At 42.1% G+C, this 26,941-nt stretch overlaps 1 protein-coding gene across 5 annotated transcripts in view; it reads left to right on the top strand.

Annotated features, from left to right (window-relative positions):
* KBTBD8 (kelch repeat and BTB domain containing 8) overlaps positions 1-10,535 on the top strand; it is a 22,336-nt gene extending 11,801 nt beyond the window's left edge. For 4 of the 5 annotated variants that reach the window (XM_083492103.1, XM_083492104.1, XM_083492105.1 and 1 more), the window contains one exon: positions 5,867-10,535. In XM_083492103.1, the coding sequence (XP_083348229.1) occupies positions 5,867-6,330 (464 nt within the window). In that variant the 3' untranslated portion in view covers positions 6,331-10,535. The remainder of the gene's footprint in view (positions 1-5,866) is intronic. The other variant, XR_014523021.1, reaches the window with a different exon arrangement.
* Positions 10,536-26,941: the final 16,406 nt, after the last annotated feature.

Below are 26,941 nucleotides of genomic sequence, written 5' to 3'. Positions count from 1 at the left end.
AGAGAGGGAGGGAATAAAATTGGCTCCAAGCCAAAGGCCAGGCAGAACAACTCTGTCTTACAGGCCCTGCGGAAAGAAATCAGATCCTGCAGGGCCCTGGTCTCATGAGGCAGTGCGTTCCACCAGGCCGGAGCCAGAGTTAAAAAGGCCCTGGCTCTGGTTGAAGCTAATCTAACTTCCTTAGGGCCCGGGACCACTAGGGTGTTGCTATTTATGGACCTTGAGGCTCTCCGTGGGGCATACTGGGAGAGGCGGTCCCGTAGGTACGAGGGTCCTAAGCCGTGAAGGGCTTTAAAGGTCAAAAGCACCACCTTAAATCTGACCCTGTACTTCACCAGGAGCCAGTGCAGCTTGAAAAGCACTGGGTGAATATGCTCCCATGGCAGAGACCCCGTGAGGAGCCTCGCTGCAGCATTCTGCACCCGCTGGAGTTTCTGGGACAGCTTCAAGGGCAGCCCCACATAGAGCAAATTACAGTAGTCAAGCCTGGAGGTGACCATCACATGGATCACTGTGGCCAGGTGATTTCTGCTCCCACTCCCCCCCCCAAGTATTCTTCTTTCTAAGCTGTGCCACATTTTTCTAAGTTCATATGCACATTCATAAATAAGGGTAGCCAGCAATAATTAGTTATGGATGGGAAGGAATAAACGAGTCATCCTCTTTGTTTGCCTATCTCCCATCCATCCATCCGATCCTTCTTATGCATATATACCCCAGTGCTGCCCCTACCAACAGAGCAGCCTTCCTCAAGTCACCAAACCCTTGGCTTAAATAGAATTGCTCTGTTTCAAATCACTTGGTAGGCTGCCTCTATAGAAATGGCTTTTAGAGTAGCTTTGTGATTGATATTGAAGCAAACCTAGTTAATCCAGGAAATCCCTGGATTTGGTAGGAGTGTTCTGGAGATTCATGGAGACCTATAATATAACAAGATGAGAGTGTGTGTGGAAATGGGATGGTGAAAATGGCTGAAATTAATAGTAGGATAACATGCATCTGACATTTTTATGGGATTTGATGCTCCTTTCTAAATGGATCCACACTTGGCACCAGCAGTTTCCCCCTTTCCCACCCTAGCTTTATTGTGCTGCTTCAAAGAGAGACAATAGCAGGGCAGGCAAAAAAAGGTCAGGTAGATGTATTGTAGCTTCCTTTCTGTCTTGGAGGATTCGTAGCACATAACATTTTAAGTCCCTATTACTGATAACATCTGGTTCAGTCCCACCTCTTCTGTACTCTAACATTATGCAAAGTGTTTGTAGTGAGGTGGTTCCTGTAGTGAGGTGGAAAGGGTTGAAAAAGAAGCAGAATTCCTGGGAAATTGTGTTTTCCTATTACAATGGGGCTGCTGCCTGGGACTAGGCAAAAGACATTTAGACTAATACTTCTCATTCTTCCTTGACCTGTAGTATAATAATAATAATAATAATAATAATTTATTTATACCCCGCCCATCCTGCTGGGTTTCCCCAGCCACTCTGGGCGGCTCCCAACAAATAAAAACAGACTAAAACATCAAATATTAAAAACTTCCCTAAACAGGGCTGCCTTCATACTTGGTCCAGTGGCCCTCTGGATGTTGGTTTAGCACTCCCATCATATCTGTCCATGGGCCATGATGAAAGTTAAGAGTGCAGACAACCTCCAGCTGAAGGTTTCCCATCTTTCATTTTTTAAAACTGGTTTTTAATTTCAAATAATAAAACATACCCGTATAAGGAAAACAGAACTTAGCGGTTGTACAGAAAAGAAAAAAAAATACCAGCTGATGGTTGCAGTTTTAGACGTTACAAGAAAGGCAATAATATGAAAGTGTCTATATGAGGTTCCATGAGTAGATGGAGGGTGAAAACCAAGTTCAATTGTCTTAACAAAGTTAACAAGAGGCTACCATGTTGTGTGGAAGGTGTGAGTCCCAGATCAATATTCCTTTTGTGAAATGGTTAATTTATCCATAAGCATGATGCCCCATACTTGTGAAAATGAGGCTTCAAAAAGATTTGCATTTAAAGTAATTAGCTGCATTTAATATATGGAGGATGAGGTTTTTATTGGTTACGTTCTTAATCTAGGGGGTAAAATTAAGAAAGTAGGGCTAATTTTGGGTCTGGTTGCAGCGTTTGTTGCAACATCTGATTAATTGTTTGAAGAACTTTTTCCCAAAAGGGAATAATTTGGGGGCAAAACCACCACATGTACTAGAGAGCAAGGTGAATTGCATTCTTGCCAGCAAAGGTTGATGTGTTAAGATTTTGTTGTCATTTAGTCGTGTCCGACTCTTCGTGACCCCATGGACCAGAGCACGCCAGGCACTCCTGTCTTCCACTGCCTCCCGCAGTTTGGTCAAACTCATGTTGGTAGCTTCGAGAACACTATCCAACCATCTCGTCCTCTTCTCCTTGTGCCCTTAATTTTTCCCAACATCAGGGTCCTTTCCAGGGAGTTTTCTCTTCTCATGAGGTGGCAAAGTATTGGAGTTAAGATTAAATCCATATAATCTGTCTGGGCACATGTACCAGTGATGTGCTTTTCTCAAGTTCTAATTGAGATGGAGCCAAATGGTAGCTTATTCCAAATTTGTTCCCAGAGTTTTTACTCCAAGTCTCAAAAATCTCTTTCCCATTTTAGTCTTCATGAAGTAAGAAGAAGGGTAGTCAATTGTGTGAGGATTTTATATAGTTGGAAGTTGATTCCCCTTCCCAGAGGATTGGTTGAGTTGAGTAGTTGCTCAAAACTACTTAAGCTGTGTAATGCTTGAATCCTTATATTTGGCTGATTTAGAAAATTTATAATGTGTATCTCCAACCAGCCACCTGGTATATCTCCCAATATAAAATTTATTTCTGGAGCTGTAAAGGGCTTTTGATAAATGTAGAAGATTCTGAGTTTATATAATCCCACTGTTTCCCACTTTTCAAATGAGCCTGATTTGGCTGCTGTGCACAAGGAAGAATGTTGAGTTCTTGGGACTAAAGGAAATCAAAAGGTAAATGTTTCAGTCTCCCATATGGTCAAATCTGATTTTAGAAATGGGTTAATAATGTCTTCTGATGTCTTCTTGTTCATTTTCTGATAAGGGAGTGAATGCAGAAAGTCTTGACGTATCATCCCCCTTTTTTAACCATGGGACCTGGTCTGAGCCTTGTAAAATCAAAAGAATATTGTGTACGTAAGGGAGCAAAGTCCTTACCTTTTTAGGTTAGGTATTGCTTTACCTCCTCCTTTCTTGACTATAAAGGGTTTTATGAGGTCGTTGAGGTCTCTGGTTTGCATGAATAAAATTTAGTATTTTTTGGCCAATTAATTAATGTGAGAAATGAATTGCTAAGCTCTGAATAAAGAAAGATTGTGCAGTAAGAGCATCATTTTTGCTAAAGAAACTCTACCCGGCCACAAGAATGTAAACTTAGACGATTTTTTGAGCATTGTGAATTCTTTTATCAAGGCAGTAAAGTTCAATTTTTCTAGTTTTGATAGATTCTTAGGTATATTCACTTCCAGGTATTTAAAGTAGCTATTACAGAGATTCAGGCCAGTTGTTTGTGCCAGTGCATTTGTAGGTTTGGCAGGGTGTACATATACATAAACTCAGATTTGGTGAAGTTAACAGTGAATCCAGATATCTTGCCATATATAACAAGTTGGTGCATAACAGAAGGTAAAGAGGCTTCATAATCAGAAAGAAATAATACTTTGGCATTTTTTCCTATATTGAGCAAATTTCACTTCGAATTCCCCCTCCCTACTGCAAAAAAGGGAGTCAAGAGAGTTTATACCAGAGGGCAAGCATTGCTAGAACCCTCAAACTGTTTTTAAACTTAAACCATTTTAAAACTTGATGAGAACTATTTTATAGGAGGGTGTTGCATTTAAATGTCCTTCCTGTTCAAAATACTAAATGTTTTATTGCTGCAGCTCTGCCTGAGAACATGTCAAGTAATGGTTTAGACTCTAGAGGGCCTCTGAGCCTAAGAAAAGTGTCCTTCCTGCTGAATAGTCACACTTATGCAAAAAAGGTGCAGAAAATAAAACCTCTAATCAGACTCTTGAAAACCTACAAGTGAAATAATAATATTAATCAGTCTCTTTTCTCTGCCTGTGCTCTACTTAAATGCCACACAACTTATCCCCATTAGTAGCGGGGCTTTGCCAATGGGGGAACCTCAGGTTAGCAGGAGTCAAGAAATTAAATGAGATAAAGGGCTCACTTCAATAGGGAAACATTCAAAGGGCATCTACCAATGGTAGGAAACACTTGGAAATGTGGTTTACAAAACAAATTGGAAAGTTTCTGACAAAGAAAGTACAGCTAGATCAGGCACAGGCAAACTCCGGCCCTCCAGATGTTTGGGACTACAATTCCCATCATCCCTGACCACTGGTCCTATTAGCTAGGGATGATGGGAATTGTAGTCCCAAACATCTGGAGGGCTAGAGTTTGCCTATGTCTGAGCTAAATAATCTTCATGTGTACTGAAAGCTAATTTGCCTTATTTTGATACAAAGAGGTTAGACCTTGCTGGAGAGGTGCTCCAAAATAGAGACTCTGGGTCAGTACCTGTTAACCTGGAGTATTTTGAACTTTCCCAGGCAAGTGGGAAAGTAGCTATTATCAGTCTCAGTTAAATCTGCAGTGAAACAGCACAAAGAGACTTGAAATAAGTAGATGTAGAACAGAATAAAAAGTAAAAAGCTTGATGGAGTGCAAAAGGTTGATGTAAATGTCTTTAGAAAGCATGGTTTATCTTGTCAATGTATTAGCTTTACCCAAACTGTTATTGCACTGGTATTATTCATTGAAGTTGTTTTAAACTGTTTCCAATACTGTACTCTTTGCAATCTGTCCTGGGACTTTAAGGTAAAAGGCATGATTATGATGATCATAGAATCATAGAACTGTAGAGTTGGAAGGGACCACAAGGGTCATCTAGTCCAACCCCCTGCAATGCAGGAATCTTTTGCCCAACGTGGGGCTTTAACCCATGACCCTGAGATTAAGAGTCTTATTCTCTACTGACTAAGCTATCCCAAATGATGGTGTTGGTGGTGATATTCCTGTGAGTTTCAGCAAAATGCATGCTGTTCCAGGAGTCACATGTCTGAAAGTGAATTAATGTGGAAATCTTAACTGTTTTCTGCCTAATTAAGTTCTACATGGTGAAGTATGGCAGTGCACACCACTCAGATAGGTTTGCTATGGACAGCTCTCTGTAGTGGACAAAGCTGATAACAGGTTTTAATGAACAGCAGTGTTCATGGAATTCAGTGGTATTTAGGTAGCCCATTAAAGATTGTCACCTAAGTTAATGCAACTCACCTCTTAAATTGGGATAAATGAGTTTTCACCAGCATGTTTAATATATAAGGAAAGCATAACAATTACTATTTTAGTTTAAATTTAACTATTTAAATTCAGTTTCATCCAGCTTCCTAGATAGTCAGAAAAGCCTATCTAGGAAATTGGATGGGCTGTTTTTTTTTATCACTGTATGAAGAAATACTGTGGAACCTGTAGCCCTCCAAATGTGGTTAGATTCCAAACTCTCAACAGGCCTTGGCAGCATGGCTGTTAGTTGGGGATGTTGAAGGTTGTGGCTCTCTGTTGTTGGGTTGCATTAGGTATATATTTGGATATCTAACATAAAAGCAGCATTTCTTGCAGAGTAACCATACACAAGTCCTATAATAATTGTATTTTTAAAATGCATTGAAAGTTTGAGACTCTTAAGCTAGGGTGACATTGTGATGAGATGTCCTTTGGAAAGCCAGAAAGGGAAATCTCTTATTCTGGACTTTGCCCACTGTCATTTTAGAGCAAACTGTAAGTTCTTATGCTTTGGTCTCTCTTCCTTTCTCTCCCTAGGAGAATTTTTTCTCTGCTATGATCCTCGAAAAGATTACTGGGGTTTCCTAACTCCTATGACTGTGCCTAGGATCCAGGGTTTGGCAGCTGTCTACAACAACTCCATCTACTATATTGCTGGAACCTGTGGAAACCATCAGCGTATGTTTACCGTAGAGGCCTATGACATTGAGTTGAACAAGTGGACTCGAAAGAGGGATTTCCCATGTGACCAGTCCATCAATCCATACATTAAACTCGTCGTCCTCAAAAATAAACTTCATTTGTTTGTCCGAGCTACTCAAGTCACTGTTGAAGAACACGTCTTCAGAACCAGCAGGAAGAATTCTCTTTATCAGTACGATGAAGTTACTGACCAGTGGCAGAAGGTGTATGAAACCCCAGATAAGCTTTGGGATCTTGGACGTCATTTTGAATGTGCTGTTGCTAAATTGTATCCACAGTGTCTTCAGAAAGTTATTTGACTTCTTCTGTCCCCAACCCCCTCCTCCTTTCATTGGTAAAAGGCCTTAGTACTTTGGTATTTAATGGTAGCAGAAAAATCTGTTTTTAAAGAAAAAAACCAATTCAATTCTGTCAGTATTTAATGTGAGCTGAAATGGTTGGTGGTTTGTTTTTTGGTTTTTTTACATGGGGATGGGTGCTCTTTAAAGGTTGCAGTGGGGAGAAGGGAATTAGTTTAGTTTCCTAATGGATGTTTTCCTGCGGTGAAAGGTGTGGGTTACGAAGTGCAATTATCAGCATTTTCTTTGCTAGAGTCATTTGATCATGTTGTTTCAGAGTGACAGTTTGACTAAAAGCAAGAGTAGGTGGATTGGGGTAACGCAGAGAGCAAAATCTAACATGAATAGCTGAAGTGAAGAGAGCAAGTTTGAAGTGACTTATTTAAAATACGGGTAAAATCTGAGGCAATATCACTAGTTTGCTGTTTTAGATTCAGTGACACTAAATAGACAAGTTCCTGGTCCTTTTACCTCTTCCATATGTATAAAGGTACTGAAATATTTATGTTTATAAATTATGGTAGCTACTGCAGAAATATCAAAATTTGCAGCAGAACTTGAGCTACCACCTTGAAAAACTCCTCCATTAGGTGGCTGCATCACTCCTTTTCTGTGAGTTTTAGTGTGTGTGATTGTCTACTCTTGAACTTCCAGTGGCATCAGAAGAACCATTTTCTGCCAATTAAATGTATAGCTTCAAAAGCAGTTGAACACATTGGTCACTCCATAAAGGGCTTAAACCCAATGGTGCTAGCACATTTTTAATACTTGTAAGTTTGAAATGGGTCAAATGGGACTGCTAATTTACAGCACTCCATTAGTATTAATGTCTCTAGTCTTAAGCATGTATCTTAGTGCTTTGTATATGAGCCTCTATTTTATTTTGACTTTATCTTGTGAAATTTGTTCTTGCATAGAATAAGGATAGGCAAAGTATTAATGTTTGTGAGTTTGGGGAGTTTTCCAGCTTTTAGAAGGTTAAGCGCTGAATGCACTTTTTGTCCACCCTCCAGTAAGACTTAACAGTGTAGTTTGTGACATCTCTTGTCATCCATAATAAGTTGAGTTAGGCTGCACCTATTTTCCCACTTACCTGGGAGTAAACCCCATTGAACATGGAATAACTTAATTCCACGTAAACATGCATAAGATTGTATTGTGTGAGAGCTGGCTGTTGGGAAAATAATACTGAGCCATCCTTCAAAAATATGGCATATTAACTCATCACCTTATGTTTCCTTCTGTTGCCGTTTTGGCATGTGCTTGTCTTTGCAGCTGACAAATTCTCATGAAACAATGGTTTCCCCCAGACAGCTTAATGTAGAAGCAGTTCTGGCTTTTGCTAGTACCATCAGATCCTTCTAACTGTTGCCTGATTTTAAGCACTCCAGTTACTTGTGGAATAATGTGAAAGTTTGCACTACTGAGCTTTCTTTGTGCTCCAAGGGTAGCCACTTTAGGAAGTCCAGACATAAAAGCTTTTGGAACAGAATAAGAATCTAGTACATTGGGACAAAGCCCTGGTGTTTTAAACCATGGTTAAAAATAAACTCTGGCTTAATTGGAATGAGCACTGTGCCATTTCATTTGGTGAGCTCCTGCAGTGCTACTGGGAGGCAAGTTTGTCATGATGTCTAAACCTGGGCTGGTGGTCGGTTTCTCTCTAAACAAACAAACAATTGGAAGCCAACGTTTTGTTACTGGCTTGCTACTCCTGCTTTATTTTGGAGGAAAGAAAACAAGGAGCCTGTCTTTAGTTGTTATAATAACTCTAGGTTGCTTACCAGCAGCACCGTGAAAATGGGGGAAGAATAAAAGAAGCACTGCATTAGCTCCATGTACAAGCATGCTGCTCATTTATGTTAAGCCATAGTTGATATTTTTCTTTTACTGGCTTAATGTCAAGTACAGACCAGGTCTAAGAAGACTTTCTAGCTTTTAATTCGGAGTGACTAAGGATTTGTTAACATCTCTTTAGGATCTGAGCATTAATAGTAGACCTCTTACTGGCGATACCTTGCCAGGGAGAACAGGTTGAGGAGCATGGTTGCTCAAGAATGAAACATGCCCTGCTTTCATCTTGATTCAATTTAAGTTCCACTTTGAAAGATGGTGACCGGCCTTATACCCAAGGATGATAACTATTTCTGACTTTATAGATACGCATGTCAGTGAAACTGTGGTTTAAAGAGATTACGTTTAGAATATTCAGTAAGTATCAACTTGCAATCCCCAACTCGTTTGTGCTAACATGATCCCACTTGAGTTTGTACGTTTTAAATCTTGCACAATACATTGAACACAACTGTGAAACTGAAAGGACAATAAAGCCTCGTTCTGTTACATACCTCATCTTCCAGAGATTCAGCAAGAAGCCTTTTGTCTTTGGGTTTCTTTATGTACTGTGCTCGAGGTACAGTGACCTGAACATAAGAGACAAAATGTGCACATCTGTCATGATGTGTTTATATTTTTTCCCTCACTGTTGTCTCTCTTTAACAGCATTGAGATGTCAGGCTAGTAAACGATATAGGCTGGGTAACTAAAAAGCTAATGCTTTTCTTCACTTTTCTTTGCAAAAGTTCATAACTCTACATTGCCACAATGATGCTTAATCCGTGGAGTAGCAGTGCTGCAGAACTGCGTGCAAAATAGTCTGTATGCCTACAGCATCTAATCTGCACCTTAGTCTCTGTGTAGCCAACTGGAGATGTGAATTGGTACTGCAGTGTGTCGGAATGGCTTAGCGGTTTCCATTCAGCACGACAAGGCTGTCTTGTGTGCCCATGCTATTAAGAAATGGCGATGGAAAAAGAATGAAGGACAGTGAAATGTTCCCTTGATAGTTTAAGATGAAGCCAATGCTTCAAATGGTAAGGTGCAGTCAGTCTAATGCCTTAGATGCAAGTTCAAGTGCTTCTCTAAAAGGCTAAGGCTTCAATGTCTTAAGCATAGTTGCTGTGACTAAATTCTGAAAGAAGTTAATGGTGGGGATACTGTTCACACATATCCAGTTGCTTTCACATATTTAACTTTTCTTAATCCTTAGTTGGCTATATTTGCGCTGTTGTAAGCCTCTTAGCTGCAAACTTTCTGAAGCACCCTCCCATAAAAGTTGTTAGTATTTTATTTTTTACAAAGAAGGTGTTGTGTCTTTAAAAAAAAAAAATCTGTTGAAAATCTTTACAAGACTTGTTGCTGCTTTTTGACAATCTCCTGTATTTATTTAGTAGAAATGTCAATCTCACTTGAAATTTTAAAAAAATAGTTTAAGTTAGCAAATGACCCTGTCATGTGATGTATAGAATATGCTGTGGTTAATTCTACAGTAGGTTTGTTCTTAATTTTCATTTTTATCTGCACTAAATACAAAGATCTTTTTTGTCTAACCATTCACACTGGGGGGTTGGGCGGTTGGTCGTAGCACGCTTGAAAGCTAACTCTTGAATTTTTTGCCATGGGGGTGAAATACACTGAGTCTTATGCATGAATAATTTAAGCAGTTAATATTAACCAAGACATTTTAGTTGTTTACATGCTTCTAAATTATCTAGTGAAAATTGTCAGTATAAAACTTGCTTTTTTAAAAATCTGATTTTAAAACGAACCCTGCACAGCATGAGAACAGACGGCAAAACTGTAATTGTGCTAAACTCTGCAGGGCTATGTTTGCTCTATCTGCCCTTTTTATTGTTCTTCTAGCTTAGCTTCTTGAGACATTACTTTTCCATTTTAAATGCTTTTTTTGTTTGTTTGTGGTTTTTTTTAAAAAAAACAGGCTGGAAAAACGATCCAAGTTTTATTCCAAAACTTTTTGATTTGAAGAAACACTCCGCCAAGTGCATTCTCCACTGCTTTGCCTCACAGAAATAAAAGCGGTGCTGTGTGGTGGTAGTGCCTGATGGGCTGCCCCCCTACCCAACTACAGCTGGCTTTGTTGTGTGTGCAGTGCATGTAGTTTGCATAATATCAAAACTCCTTGTGTTCCAAAACCTGTTTAGAATTGACATCAGAAGTTCAGTGCTCAGGTATGTTAGTAAGAAGTACTGTAGTCCTCTGAGGGCAAATGTGTGGATTTTTAAAACATTTTGCCATAATTGCACAATTTTTGCATTTTTACTTAATGTCATGTTAATTTTTCTTATAATAAACCTGTTCAAATATGATCGGTTCCGGTGTTTTGTTTTGTTTTTTATTGTTTTGCATGAATATTGTCTTAAGTTCATAGCACATTTCTGGAAGGCTGTGGTCTGGTATTAAAACTGAGCATTCACATGTGGGTGGTACTGAACAAAGTTCTGTTAGCACAGGTATGTCGAAAGTCCATTTTGGAGGCCTAATCCAGCCCGCTGGTCTATTTAATCTGGCCCCCGTGGCAGTATATGTCCTGGGGTAAAATCCTTTAAAAAGCTCAGTTTGGTCAGCCCTCACACACGTTCACTTCATCAAATCTAGCCCTCTTTGGAAAAAGTTTGGGCACCCCTGTGTTAGCACAATGACTGTGCAACACAGATTCCCTGTGCCCCCTAAATTTGTTCTGGGGTTTCCCCAACACTCTGGAGCCAAGGGTGGAGAGGTAATTCCATTTTGCAACTAGGTATCCTAGCACCAATGTAACTGCTTTGTGGCATCCCATAGTTTGGTTCCTGCAAGCTGCACTGTTCCCTTCCCTACCCTCTTTCCATTCTAGTGTTTGAAATCTTTTTCAAAAGCCTAGTAATGGCGGCACCCCTTAGTTAAAATATAGAGGATTGCCACTGCTGCGCTAAGCAGAAAGATTTAGATAACTTGGTTGATGCCAGCACAGCTCTGCTGAGGAGTAATCACTCGTGAACCAGCCTGTGTACTTCAGGGTCAAACTGCTTGGTTTTCTGTAATTCTTCCCCACCCCACTCCCTCCTCCTAAGTTCAGAAAGCTGTATTTGCTCCAGGCTGCTGAGACCAGCTTCAATAGGTAAAATTTACCATACAGAATTTGCCCCTGAAAAAAAAAGCCCTGAGCTCCACGTTACAGCTTCCCATAGCTGCTTTCTTAAAAATAAATAAAATAACATATCCATCTGACTTTGGATCATATGCAGTTTGATTCTAAATACTTGCCCAAATAGGAACATTCTGCTTTGCTTCTAGGAAGTCAAATCCTTTCTTCTCACTCTCAAGCAGCAATGTTCTATATACTCATGATATGTCTTTACAAGCCTTAGTGCCCAGAGACCCGGTTTGGGAAAAGTCTGGGTCTAATAAGTATAATAATAATAGCTTAAGCAGCATCGGGAGATTTTTAGCACTAAGACTGATAGAAGAAAGTATAAGGGTTGATATCTGCATGTTATTGTTGAAAAGAGCTCTGCATGTCCCAGCCTCTGAATAGTATTAAAGATAACACTAGGGTAAAGGTAAAGGGACCCCTGACCGTTAAGTCCAGTTGTGGACGACTCTCGGGTTGCGGCACTCATCTCGCTTTACTGGCTGAGGTAGCCGACATTGGTCCGCAGACAGCTTTTGGGTCACATGGCCAGCATGACTAAGCCACTTCTGGCGAGCCAGAGCAGCGCACAGAAACGCCATTTACCTTCCCGCCGGAGTGGTACCTATTTATCTACTTGCACTTTGACGTGCTTTCAAACTGCTGGCCACTGAGAACAGGATGCTGGACTAGACGGGCCATTGGCCTCAGTAGCAGCCAGTGAGAGTGGGGGTGGAGGCGGGGCACCATTGCTCTCATGCGTCCAGACACAGTGTGTCATTGGCGCTTACTGGAGGAAGAGGGGAAAGCTGTGGGGTGCATGGCTCTGTGCACAGTGCCAAGTTCTCCATGCCTTGCCCCGCCTCCTTGCAGTAAGTACCAGCAACAAACTGTGTATGGAAGCTGGGAGAGCAGCAGTGTCCCATCTCTGCTGCCCCACCAGCCGCTTCTGATTGGCTTAATTGATAACAGCAGGCTGGTCTTACGTTCACCTTGGGCAGGTTTGGGGATGTGGCGTCCATCTGCTGACTGTCATTTACCAGGCTCAGTGATGATCTATTCAGCATGTTTATGAGGTGCACACCTGTGCTTTACTCCATAGTTTTGAAAATCCGCAAGAAAGCCCCCTCCCTTCTTACATTTCAGATGCTTGCTCAATTGATCTTATACCAACTTACCATAAGAAGAAAAAGAAGAGGAGTTTGGACTTGATATCCCACCTTTCACTCCCCTTAAGGAGTCTCAAAGCGGCTAACATTCTCCTTTCCCTTCCTCCCCCACAACAAACACTCTGTGAGGTGAGTGGGGCTGAGAGACTTCAGAGAAGTGTGACTGGCCCAAGGTCACCCAGCAGCTGCAGGTGGAGGAGGGGAGATGCGAACCCAGTTCACCAGATTACAAGACTACCGCTCTTAACCACTACACCACACTGGCTCCTGTAGGCTCCACAAGCAGGCTCCTGTAGATTTACTCAGCTGTGCTACTTGTTTCCAGAACAATAAGTACCCCCTGCAGAGGATGCACTGAAAACTGTGGAGGGAAATGCTTTAAATCCCTCTTGATAGCTTTCACTCCAAATGTGCGTCGTATGGAAATGGCCCTATTAAGCTAAAATTTGGGGAAGGTGTATTTAACATAAACCCATTACCCGATATTATTCACAAAATAGTCAAAGTTGGTTTTGTGATTTAACCCTGGATAAAACCTCTCTTGAGTTGAGCTTTCATGGTTCATACCAGGGGTGGGGGATCTTTTGCCTCCACATTCCCTTCTTGGCAAGCTTTTCAGAGCCGTAACATCACTGTGGCAAAAGCGGGCACAGCAATCACTGCAGCCGTTACCTTTGTTCTATAGGCTATTTTCTACGTATCCTCATACGGTCTTGTCTATTCTCCATTAAGGCAAGCAAGAAGTTTAATCAGAATCCAAGGACACATTCCAGCCAGACAAAAATACACAAGGAAGGCGCAGAGTGGGGCCAGCCGGGGGGAGTGGCCTATGGAGAGTCCCAGGGGGGGGGGCAGTATGCATTTGGCCCCAGGCTGGAGGTTCCCTACCCCTGTTTACATGGCCAAACAGTATGCATTTGCCTCTTCTGACTCCAGCAAAATGGTCCTTTGGTGGATCTCATATTGTCAGTGGGCCCTGAAAACATACTTAGTTGTATTATTATTTACTCACTCATCTCTCCCAAGGTACCAGGGCGGGTTACAACAAATAAAACGCAACATTATGTTTCAAACAACATACAAACACAGAAATACATTTTTATTTATGTCTGCTCAGAAGTAAACCCACTGAGTTTAATGGGGCTTACTCCCACTAAGAGTTGATAGCATTACAACATCAGTTGGGTTGAATGTTTGGGAAACAATGATATGGTTGTTAGGCTTGCATATGTTTTATAGCTGTATAATTCTGCTAGGTGACTGAACTAGCAGCAGTAAAATCTAATTTCGGTTTAACAGTGCAGTTAGGTCTAAAGTAACTGTGCATTTTTATGAGAGGGTCAGACAGAAAGAGTGTGAATATAATTACTGTGGGAAAACTCCTATTCGCTTGTTTGCCTTTTTTAATAAAAAAAAGATAGAAGGTAACTTAAAAGTACAAAACCCAAGATTTTGCAGCACTACAAACACAATGGATTTGATTTTACCTATTATGCTGTTTTTCTAAACCGATACTGTTTTTAAAGAAATGTTTTCATATATGCTATTGTTTTAACTGTTCTTATATATGTAACTGTTTAATATATGCTGCTGTGACAGAGTGTAGATTTAAATCAAGGTCTCATTAGCCCTAGTGTGAAACTCTCACTCAGAGCTTTCTCAACTTTTCATGTTGGTGACACACTTTTTCGACATGCATCATTTCCGTGACACAGTAATTCAGTTTTATTATCAAACCAGAGATTAAACTAACCCCTTTCCAGCCTCAGAAGGAGCACTGGGAGTTCTCACGCAACACACCTGCACACCGCAGCCAACACATTAGCGTGTTGTGACACACAGTTTGGAAAGCTCTGCTCTAACCAGTGTACCACGATGGCTCTCCAATAGGATTTTTTTTAAGGGTTCAGGGTCTAAGCCAAGTCTGGTCCCATATTAGGATTATGAATCAGGAACATAGGAACTTGCCTTGTACAGTAATACCTTGGGTTACATACGCTTCAGGTTACAGACTCCGCTAACCCAGAAATAGTGCTTCAGGTTAAGAACTTTGATTCTGGATGAGAATAGAAATTGCGTGGCAGCGGCGCAGCAGCAGTGGGAGGCCCCATTAGCTAAAGTGGTGCTTCAGGTTAAGAACAGTTTCAGGTTAAGTACGGACCTCCGGAACAAATTAAGTACTTAACCTGAGGTACCACTGTACTGAGTTGGGCCCTAGGCCCATCTAGCTCAGTATTGATCTGCAGTAGAGTTCTCTAGGGGTTATTTATTTATTGCTTCATTTCTTGACTGCCCAGTAACTAAAATTATCTGTGTGATTTGCCATTGTTTATCCTAGAACTTTGGCTTCCAGAACCCTCATCATCTTGTATGTGCTCCTCCAGACACACTCCAGTGAATTTGCCAATGCTATTCTTAAAAGGCAGCATCCAAAACTGGACCCAGTACAGTGGTACCTCAGGTTAAGTACTTAATTCATTCCAGAGGTCTGTACTTAACCTGAAACTGTTCTTAACCTGAAGCACCACTTTAGCTAATGGGGCCTTTCGCTCCCGCCACACTGCCACTGTGCGATTTCTGTTCTCATCCTGAGGTAAAGTTCTTAACCCAAGGTACTATTTCTGGGTTAGCGGGGTCTGTAACCTGAAGCATATGTAACCTGAAGCGTATGTAACCTGAGGTACCACTGTACGCTAGATGTGGACTCACAAAACTTGTTGCATGGAAACAATTCAAGGAAAGGAGGAGCCAAATGGAGTGGTTATGTCAGGAGAGCCCATGTAGTAGGCCTCTCTTTTTATTTCTTCCTTTGCTACAGACAGGTGGCGTGGTGAATTATTGGATAGCCAGCTTTTCACAAATTTTGTTTTAGTAGACCTGTGATCTAAAACCCATTTTATGCAGGAACAACGATTCACACTATTCCTGTTCACTTTCATTCCTGAGAGTAACGTAGTTGCTGCTTTTCCAGCACATGAGCGGCGGATGAATGAAGTAAGGATTGCTATACAAGGAATTGCTATGTGAGCTCCTTTACTCCACTATTCTCCTTTGCAAACTCTTGATTACCAACGTCAAAGATTTAATCTTAGCAAGCCAAAGTTCATGTAAATAGTGCATTCCTAGGTGTTAGAAAGCATATATAAATATACTTTTGCGGCTGAGCGAGACACTTTACAGTCTTTTATAACACATTTTAAGTTATTGTTTTATGCTAGTATATAAACGGCCTTGGTCCAGTATATCTGAAGGAGCGTCTCCACCCCCATCGTTCTACCCGGACACTGAGGTCCAGCACCGAGGGCCTTCTGGCAGTTCCCTCACTGCGAGAAGCCAAGTTACAGGGAACCAGGCAGAGGGCCTTCTCGGTAGTGGCGCCTTCCCTGTGGAACACCCTCCCACCAGATGTCAAAGAGAACAACAACTACCAGGCTTTTAGAAAACATCTGAAGGCAGCCCTGTTTCGGGAAGCTTTTAATGTTTGATGTATTATAGTATTTTAATATTCTTTTGGAAGCCGCCCAGAGTGGCTGGGGAAGCCCAGCCAGATGGGCGGGGTATAAATAATAAATTATTATTATTATTATTATTATTATTATTATTATTATTATTATTATTATATTGACCTGTTTTACGAGTCTGTTTACACCCATTGTGGTGTTCAATTGGCCTTGGACCTAAATGTTTATATACTACAACAGTATGGAATACAAACCCACCCATAATGTCTCACTTCACACATGCTTTCCAGTCTCTCCCCTTGCCTAAATTCTCCCTTTCCACATTTCAGCTATAACTTGATGAGTTGACTGCTCTGTTATCCTTGTCTAAATATTTTCCCTTGATCCTGTACCTTCCAGATTCTGGATGCCACCTCTCCTCCTGCGAATATATCTCTTCTCTGCTATTGGACTCGATGGCCCTTGTGGTCTCTTCCAACTCTATGATTCTATGATTTAATCATTCCCTTTCTCTCCAGTAATGTGGGTTTACTGGAAATTTTGAACAATTTGTGTCAGGTAGTTTAGATCGGAAAGTTTTCTGGTGCCCAAAAAGAGTGGTCTAATTTATCATGCTTACTTTACTTGTGTTTAGTAAATAGAGCCAAAAAATTTGGGTAGTCTCCAATTAAGCAGTTCTGTAAGCGCAAGGCCTCCTGGCTGAGCAATGGAACTTCCCCTGCCTCTCTAGTATCCCCCAGACTCCCAATCTATTCTGGTCCCCCCCCAACCCTCTGGAGCAGATTTGGGAAGGGCTCAGGGTGTGTGGGGGGAAGAGAGATTGGCGGGAACTACTTCGTAAACAGAACTATTTAAGCACACCACTGGTTCTCAGCAAAATAATCCCTCAACCTACCACCCAATTTCCCCTGGGATTTTTCCCTTCTGTTATTGTCAACTCAAACCATAAAACCATGGTTTGTTTTAGCATCTGGACTGTGTACAACCTGTGGTATTTAAGGGCCTGACAAACCAGGATCTGAAGCTACAATTTGTGGTTTGCTCTTTTGTCTGAATTCGAAGACAATTTACAAACCACAATTGGGGCCATTTCTCATCTCAGAAGGCTGTTGTTGTTGTTTAGTCGTTTAGTCGTGTCCGACTCTTCGTGACGCCATGGACCAGAGCACGCCAGGCACTCCTGTCTTCCACTGCCTCCCGCAGTTTGGTCAAACTCATGTTGGTAGCTTTGAGAACACTGTCCAACCATCTCATCCTCTGTTGTCCCCTTCTCCTTGTGCCCTCCATCTTTCCCAACATCAGAGTCTTTTCCAGGGAGTCTTCTCTTCTCATGAGGTGGCCAAAGTACTGGGGCCTCAGCTTCACGATCTGTCCTTCCAGTGAGCGCTCAGGGCTGATTTCCTTAAGAATGGATAGGTTTGATTTTCTTGCAGTCCATGGGACTCTCAAGAGTCTCCTCCAACACCATAATTCAAAAGCATCAATTCTTTGGCGATCAGTCTTCTTTATGGTCCAGCTCTCACTTCTATACATCACTACTGGGAAGGCTGTTGGATCATAGATAAAGGAAGAAACTCCTGAGTCCTGAGCAGATAGGAGATGAAAGCAGATAAGCATCCCTTAACACTGGAAGGGAAGCTTCCTGAAACAATGCCATGTGCCGGAGGGGATAGAAGCAGCCCCCATGTCATTGTATGTTAGTAAGCTGCCTTGTGGGGTGGAGGTGGGGGCTAGTGTATCAAAAGTTGGGGAGAAATCAATCCCAGAACCACACAAACACCTCTCCTAGCACCACATTTTGTACTTAGATATGCCAGGTATAATATTTTCAAAGGCAGGTTCATAAATTAAACAGCAAAACCCCTTCTTCTGCACACCTGTATTCAGTTTACCTGTGTCAGGTTGCTGCTGAAAACACAGAACTGGACTAGTGAAAAGGCCAACAAATGCTGTGTATATACCATACAGTTAAAGCACATGACTTCTCACAAAGAATCATCGCAGCTGTAGTTTGCTAAGGGAACTAGGAATTGTAACTCCATAATGGGTAAACTTCATGTGCACACAGCCAAAGGTATGAGCCAAAATATTGGCTCTTACCTGTTCCTTCCCTACCTTCTCCACTGCACCATCTTTCTCCTCCCCACTATGTGGCAAGGCCTTGCTTGAAGGGTTTTGCACAGGTGTTTGAACATCCTTTGCCCATGTCATGGTATCTTTGTGTAGTCAGGCAGAGAAACGTCACAGTGTTCTTTTACAGTGTGTGAATTGCTAGTCACTCTTAGCTTGCTTCTCTCCTCCCCGCAACCCCCTCCTTTGGAAACAGACTTTGCCATGAATTTGATTTTTCATCTTGAGAGAGGAGGGACTTGGCCTTGCTCCTAAGAAGGTAATTTTTTATTGGCCCGTGTTCTTGCCTTTAACGTTTCAGGAAAATTGTAAGAATGCTAGTGATGCAATAGCCCCTGCTGCTTCTGGATCAAATATGAGGACCTGGTACAAGGATACACAGACTGCTTCCAAACCTTAGAGGAACTCTTGAATTAGCTTCTCATAAACGTTTTGGGGGCTTTGAGCTGGTTGTTTCTGGAATCCTCCACGTTCCTTTGCTGTAAAATTTTAATAGCCCACACTTCTGCGATCAAGACGTTGAAGAACAAGTCACCTGCTGCTTATGCAATGGGCTTATGCTTGTAAGCAGGGATCATATGGGAACCAGAGATTTGTTCAGTTTTTAACCAGCCTTTCAGAAAATAGTATGATGACGAAGCATTAGTCCTAAAAAGGGGGTCAAGTTTAATCTCTCTTAAGGACAAAGAAACAGCCATCACCAGGACAACTGTTTGGAACAGGATTCGAAGGTAAGAGAGTTGGTGAAGTTCCTGTAAGAACAACGAGATGCGATTCCATATGCTTATCACTTGGGCTCTGAGCTCCATAACCTTCAAGCCATTAAATCCCAAGGAGCCCCTCTTTTCTAGCCTGAAAAAGGGTGGGGGGGGGCGTGCCGCTGCTGCAAGAAGGTAGGTACTATTTCTTTTTAATATGTAGCACAGAAGTAGTTTAGAATTCTTAAAGTTCTGTAGTGAGTTTGTCTGAGTCAATAAGTCTCTCTCTCTCTCCCTCACCCCCCCACCCCATGTGTTTTAGGGCATTGGTACAGGAAGCCAGTGTGGTATGGCAGTAGATTACTGTTCTTTGTCTTGAGAGATCACTCAGCCACGGAGATCATTGGGTGATCTTCAGCCAGTTGTTCTCTCTAATCGTAACCTGACAATGTTGATTTGAGGGTAAAGTGGGATAACCCTCACCTGCTTGTGCCACCAACCTCAATGAAGGAAATTTGAGATATGAATGTGAATGCTAGGACCACCACCATCACTAAGAACAATTGCATTCTTACTGGTTAGGGCCCATAGGTTAGACTACCCTAGTTGTGGTTAATTAATGAGACAAAAACGGGAAGGTGAAAAACCCAGAGAGAGAGAGAAAGAAAGAAAGGAGGAGGGCTAGATGAGAGGAGGGCAGAGTTGTTTACTCTGAATCACAGTGCAGAAAAAGAAATTTCATCTGGTTCACCCCTGCATGACAAATCGTAGCTGCCAAAATTCCCTCCTTCGTATCTTGTAGCCCATTTTAGTTCTCCCTAGAGTAGGCCCATTGAAGTTAATGGGCATAGCTATCTCAGGTTCATAAATTTCAACAGGTCTACTCTGAGCAGGACTAACATTGGATACAACCCTATATATATATCTGGTAATATCTGGTAATATATATATATATATATATATATATATATATATATATATATATGGTATATTTAACAACAAACAGAGGGTTTGATGTTGCAGCTTTGGGTTTAAATTGGGTTCTAGGTCAGAGGAAGTTGAACACTGCTGTTCTGTTAGTTCATGCACAGCAACTATGAATTGCAGAGATTACCAGTGTCCGACAGTACTGGCCTTTTCATTGGCCACAGTCAGGTGGCCACCTAAAGCAGCTAGCTTGGAGTGTCATGAAAGGGCAGCATGTTGTTTTGCTTTTTTCACAAATGCTCCTAATTACAGTCCCCTGTCAATGACAGTACCTAGTTCCCCTATGGAAAACAAGAACTCGTGGAATCATAGAACTGTAGAGTTGGAAGGTACCTTCGAGGGTCGTCTAGTCCAATCCCTTGCAATGCAGGAATCTAAATGTAACTAAATGCACACACAAAAATATATACACTAAATATACGAATGCTGTTTTAATGCATTCTCGTCTTCCAAGTGGTTGCAGCTCTCTGAGAGATGTCTTTGTGCAAAAGACACACATTGGAGTCAAAATGTACTTTTGTTGTTGAAATTTCATTTCTGTGCTGTCCTATATATATATATATATATATGGCCATCTGTCATGGGTGCTCTAATTGAGATTCCCACAATTCTATGATTCTATGGTCTATATTTTGCCTCTAATTAGAGTGTCAGTCTTTAGCTGGGTGGAATTCCCTCCCCATTAAATATCAGACAGGCATTATCTTTAATGACTTTTCGGTGCTCACTGAAGATCTTCCTACTGTATGCAAAATACCAATTTTATATAACATATACTGTATAAAAGTAAACGCCCTGAAAGTGCTGCACCTATGTGAGTTTTCAGTTTATTTTTATTTATTCCTGTTTAGGTCATCCTTGTTGCACCTGATTGTGAAATTCAGCCATGTCTCCCCCACTTAACATAAACTTGGGCTACACCCCTCCTGATGGGGGATGGGGATGGGTAGTTGTCTTTGGAGCATCTATATCTGTTGGATTTGCGTACTCCTTCCCTAAGGCTTTCACAATCTACTACAAAGAACTCCAGGCTGTTTATAATATCTCCTATGGCCAGATTGCATGGGTGTCTTCCATTATGTGTGCCACAACCTATGGAGGAGGTAAGTGAATTGAAAATGTTTCTTTCGCCCCATAAAGCGGAAAAGAAGAATCCTCCATACCTCAAAACCTTAGTTCTTCTAGAAGGTTCTTGAGCATATTAAGCCAAGCTGTACATATCATCCAGCTAAATAGAATCCAGCAAATTGGACAGGCTTTCATGGAAATAAAACATTCTCTTTGCAGAATTTTATATTTCATGCAATCTCTCACTGAAGTTTCAACCAATGATGCCAACTTGAATAAAATATGGGGGGGGCAGATAAACCCCACCTTGCATAATAAATCACAAGACGTGGCACATGCACACCATTTGCATGGCAATGCCCATTAACCTGGGGGGGGGGCAGCTCCCTCAAATATTTTACTGGGGGGACCGAAGGAACCTTGGCCCCTAGGAGTTGGCTCCTATGGTCTCAACTGTTGTTAAAAATGGTGAACTGCCACCATTTTATGGACTGAAAACATTCTGTTGAGGAGCTGAGTTGGGTTTTTTTAAATAATTGTATTAACTTTATTTTTCAGTCTTTAGAGATCATTTTGTAAAGATTTTTTATTTCTGTGCAACTTATCAATAAGACAGACTTTAAATTGCTTTGGGTAGGATTCATGGGGGTTTATTGCAAGGGCTTCTGCTTGTGCAATGGGACTTTCTCTCTCTTCTCCCCCTGCGTCCCCCAAAATTTCAGCTCTGGAGAACCCCCAGAAGAGTATATGGGGAGAGCGGGGATCCATCTGTCAGGCAAGCTCATACGTCTGAGCAGATGAAACATTTGTATTAGTGCGGCATTTAATTCCACTCTTTTGATCTCATTCTATTATCCCACATAAATACTGTGGTACCTCTAGTTGCATGCACCTCTGGATATGTATCCTTCAAGATACGCACACGGCAAACCCGGAAGTATTTTTCTCGGTTTCACTGTGCGCACATGCGCAGAAACACTCTACTGCACCGTGCGCATGTGCAGAAGCGCTCTACCATACCGCACACATGCGCAGAACAGGTACCTCCAGTTACAAAAACCTTGGGATCCGACTGGAGCTCCAGCATGGATCCTGTCCGCAACCGGAGGTACCACTGTATAGGCCCTTCACATAGATGGTGTTGTTGGAGGGTGGTGCTTCTCCTTACTTTTGTTAATGAAAAATAAAAACAGAAACAAAACCTTGTCAAACAGATCCTTCTTCACCATTGTGGTGATCACACAGGGTCCCCGGACGTTTAACGGTCTATTGATCCCTGTGCCACCACTGTGCTTGCTTCCCTGCTGCCACCAACCCATTACTCTTGGGTAAAACAATGAGTCCAGTCAGTTGTTAAAATTGAACCAAATAAACAAGTTTATTTTATAAGCATTAACAAGTTTATGGTTTCTCAGATAATATTCTTGTCAGTTTCTTAACTTTAGTTTCTTTACCGGCCTATACCTTCCTAATACCTTCTGACTGATTATTTTAACTGTTTGACTGACTCCTCTTAACAGGTTCTCTCACATCAGACTAGCCTAACCCACAGACTTATCCTCTCTCTCTTCTCTAACTCCAGACTAACTTCTCAACCCCCCCCTAACTCTAACACCTCCCCTTGGGTTCCCATTGGTTAGTCATTTTACAATTAGTTAACCCTTTCCTTATGAACCCAGTATGATGTCGCACACCTAGGAGGGGAAACGCCACAACCATACACCCCCAATTATCTGTTGATGTTGGGTGAGATGCTTCGGCAGAGCTATGTCCCCGTATGATGGCCTAACAGAGGACATTGGTTATTTTACCACTGCTACTGGCCCATAAAGGTTGGCTGATCTGACTACTATTTCAAATTCTTACTTAAATTCCATCAACAAATGATTATTTATTACATTTATTTATTAATTTTGTGTTGGCAATGATTGCAGGAGAGGAAAAAAATGAAACACAAAGTCAAGCTGTGGACTTTGGCCCAAAAATGATGGAAATGACAATTTCAGACAAGAAGATCCCTAATAAAAAGAGAGCCTTGGGTCAAAATAGATGTGCTGGTTATTTCAGTGTAGCCATGGAGGGCTCGGATGTGGATTGGTGCAGCAGCACCAAGAGAAAGGGAATGCTCAGTTCAAACCCACACTGCTGTTCTACCATTGGGCTAAAAATGCTGGCACCCAGCCTGAGGTGCATGTGGTTCAGATGCAAATTGTAGCCCCTTTGCAGCTGATTTTAGAAATAGAGAGATGGGCCCTATTCGGTGTTTGTAGCGGGCGGCAGTTATTGTTTTGTTTCTTACTATGTTATGTCTTTTTGTAAACTGCCCTGTGATCCTTGGATAAAGAGCAGTATAAAATGTAATAAATAAATACTACTACTACTACTACTACTACTAATATACCGGTAATGAGCAATCAAGTTACTAGAATTAGAAACAAACCCTAAGAGTTACATGTCAACTGTAAATGCAACAATATAGTGACACTAAATAAGCAACAGTTAGTGGGGTGCAGCCTCCAAAAACAGGGACCTGGGCTTAAACTAAGCTTGTTCTTAAAGTGTGAATTATTATATCAGTCTCAGTACGTTATTTATTTTCTCTATTGTATCAGTGTCTATGCTCAGTAATGGACGGGAACTAATGGTCAAGTTGGATAAGATTGAGACACTGTTTCCAAGTGGTTTCCCTGTTTGCATGAGTGGAATGTACTTGTTCTGAGAAGGGTTATAATCTGCTTGAAGGAACAGCTGTGTGGTGTAGTGGTGAAGAGCGGTAGACTCGTAATCTGGTGAACCGGGTTCGCTTCCCCACTCCTCCACATGCAGCTGCTGGGTGACCTTGGGCTAGTCACATTTCTTTGAAGTCTCTCAGCCTCACTCACCTCACAGAGTGTTTGCTGAGGGGGAGGAGGGGAAAGGAGAATGTTAGCCGCTTTGAGACTCCTTAGGGTAGTGATAAAGCAGGATATCAAATCCAAACTCCTCCTCTTCTTCTTCCTGAGGGTACTTTTGAATCCAATATTGTGTCTTCTACCAGCTTCAGCTGGTAGCCCATGTCTGATTTTATATGGACATGGATAGCCTGGCTTCCACTGTCTGTGCTGATAACCTCCAGGTTAGAACGCAATGCATTTTACATGAGGCCGTCTTTGAATATGGTTCAGAAACTACAGTTAGCACAGACAGTGCTTGGCTTGGCTTGGCTTGGCTGGGGTGATGAGAGTTGAAACATTATAAATGGGGATGGACCAGGTTGATGAAGACTGATTTCGGGTAGCATGAGTGCTTTGACACTCACTGCTTATCAGTGAAGAAGATAATCCTAGAATTGTAGAGTTGGATGGAACCCAGAGGGTCATCTGTTCCAACTTCTTGCAATACAGGAATCTGGCCATGCAACCTCTGTCTAAAAACCTCCAAGGAAGGAGAGTCCACCACCTTCCAAGGGAGCCCGTTCCACAGTTGAACAGCTCTTACCATCAGAAAGTTCTTCCTGATGTTTAGGCAGAATATTTCTTCTTGTAACTTGAATATAGAAGGATGTCTAGAAGAAAAGCACTGGTTAGAAATGTGACACTGTAACAACTTCATGGTGATCAGCACTTTGATCAGACCTTTTGGACCCCATCATCTCTGGCTCCATGAAATCGCTTCATTATAACTTAAAACAATGAGCTCACCACCACCACCAAGAAAATGAGGACATACCAACTTAATTACATGACGTTGTGCACAATAATGAATTTCCTGTAGCAATCACCTTACTGGGACAATATCAGTATGGGCGGTGGAGTTCAGGGGTGAATATACACAATCTTCAGGAATGCCACAAAAAGGCAAGGAAGCAAAATGGCCATTTTACTCTGCTCTGATGTGAATTTTACAGATTTTGACATTTTTTGAGAGTTATTCTTTAATATCTTAGGCATAGGCAAGCCCCTCTCTCTTGGCCTTAGTCCCTTCCCCCACCCCACCTGCAATTTGGGGACAATTATAGTGACCTGTTTTAATTTAATAAATTTGTCAGCTGTGTTTTTTTTAAAATAATAATAATAATAATAATAATGATGATGATGAAATACTTTAAATAAAAACGAGGCATGCAATATCTGGTTAAAAAATCAGTTGAAAGCACATACAGTATTACAATAAAGCATCAAACCATAATAGAGCAGGAACAATAACACCGCAACATGCATTTTAGCGAGTTACTCAGCAGAGACTAAAACAGGTAACGGAGGGTAAAAAGCAGCCCTACTCTACCCCTGCAATCAAAAGCAATCTGATTGGGCAGTCATTGTTGAAATTACTCAGTTAATGCATGTTAAAAAAACACACTTTGCACTCTTGAAATGTGCTATTTAAATGTTAACCATTGTTATTAATTCTGAAAACCATTCCTATAAATAATAATACTATACTTTAAAGTTTTTATGATGTTTTCAAGTGTTCAAAGCACTTTGCATGATCTAGCTATAACCTTTACAAAATTCTTGTGAAGAAATACTAGCCTGACAACTTGTTCTTGGACGCCTTACAGCCCTCTGAAGGAACAGGTACTTCTGGATTTCCATGGAGTCCCAAGTGGCCTCTGTGGCAAGCAGTGCTTGCGCTTGGCTTAGATGGGTTCACAGGCTATGGCAGTTCCCTTGACCTGGGTAGCCTGACCTCTGCAGCACAAGCCCTAGCGACCTCCCACCTGGACTACTGCAATGTGCTCCATGTGGGGCTGCCCTTGAAGATGGTCTGGGAGCAAGGGTGAGACAGAAATTTAATAAATAAACACCCCTCTAAGGTAAGTCAGTATTATCATTCCACATGGGGTGGAGGTTGTAGCCTGAGAGAGGGAGAGAGAATTCATGGGGAACTGTCTCACACTGAGTTACGGCATTGAGCAGGGGTAGCCAACATGGTGCCCTCCAGAGATTGCTGGATGCCAGCTCCCATCATTTCTAACCAGCAGGTCAAATGGTCAGAGGTGATGGGAGTTATAGCCCAATCACATCTGGGCAGGGGGACGACACACCACATTGACTACCCCAGGTTTACACTGACTGGAAGCAGCTCTCCAGGGTCTCAAGCAGGAGACTTTCTCAGCCACAGGTAGCGAGGGATTGAACCTGGGACCTTCTGCATGCCACAAGGATGCTCCTTTGGGACAGAGAGCCAGTGTAGCGTAATGGCTGGGGTGTTGGCCTGTGACCTGGGAGACCAAGGTTCAAATCCCCAACTCAGCCATGAAGCTGGCCGGGTGAGCTTGGGCCAGTCACCATTTCTCAGACTCAACCTACTTCACAGGGTTGTTATTAGGATGAAATGGAGAGGAGAACCACCTTGAGCTCCCTGGAAGAACAGGCGGCATATAAATGTAATAAATAAAATTAGATAGAAATGTGGCGGTGACAGGTAAAGCAGGTGGCATTTCGCTAAGCTTACATCATCATCATCATCATTAATTGAATTTATATACCGCCCTATACCCGGGGGTCTCAGGGCCATAGCTGTCAACTTTTCCCTTTTCTTGCGAGGAATCCTATTCGGAATAAGGGAATTTCCCTTGGAAAAGGGAAACGTTGACAGCTATGCTCAGGGCGGTTCACAGAATGAAATCAAGATAAAATCCACAAAATACATAATAAAAATAAAAACAACCCAATAGTCCCCCTCCCCCAATAGGGAGATTCAAGGGAGGACAGGGTTCCTGCCCCTTTAGTTAGAACCTGCCAAAGCCTCACAAAATAGCGCGGGTTAACTATCAGGGATCATTTCTAGGGAATGCCAGCGCGGGAGAAGCTGCCACGGTTTGAAAGCTGCGAATGAAGCTACCACGAAGCACCTCCCTTTCTGTACTTTTCCTCTCGAGGCGAAAGGGCAGCGCTGGAAGCCACGGCCAGCCACTTCCACAGGCAGGTTCGGGGTGCGGGATCCCCGCTCAGCTTTATGCTCTGACAGGAATCCCGGCCGAGCGAGCGAGGAAAAGGGGCCGAGGCTGCGCGCGACCCCGAAGCCAGGCTTTCGCTCCGAGGCGCCTTTCCGCGCGCGTCACTGGCCCGGCGGAGGGGGAAGACCCGCTTCCCCCCCGCACACGGGCAC

The sequence above is a fragment of the Podarcis liolepis genome, assembly GCF_965112155.1.
Source record: "Podarcis liolepis genome assembly, chromosome: 2".
In the NCBI taxonomy this organism is placed as follows: domain Eukaryota; kingdom Metazoa; phylum Chordata; class Lepidosauria; order Squamata; family Lacertidae; genus Podarcis; species Podarcis liolepis.
The sequence above is the reverse complement of the archived record's forward strand: the minus strand, read 5'-3'. Positions and strand labels throughout refer to the sequence as shown.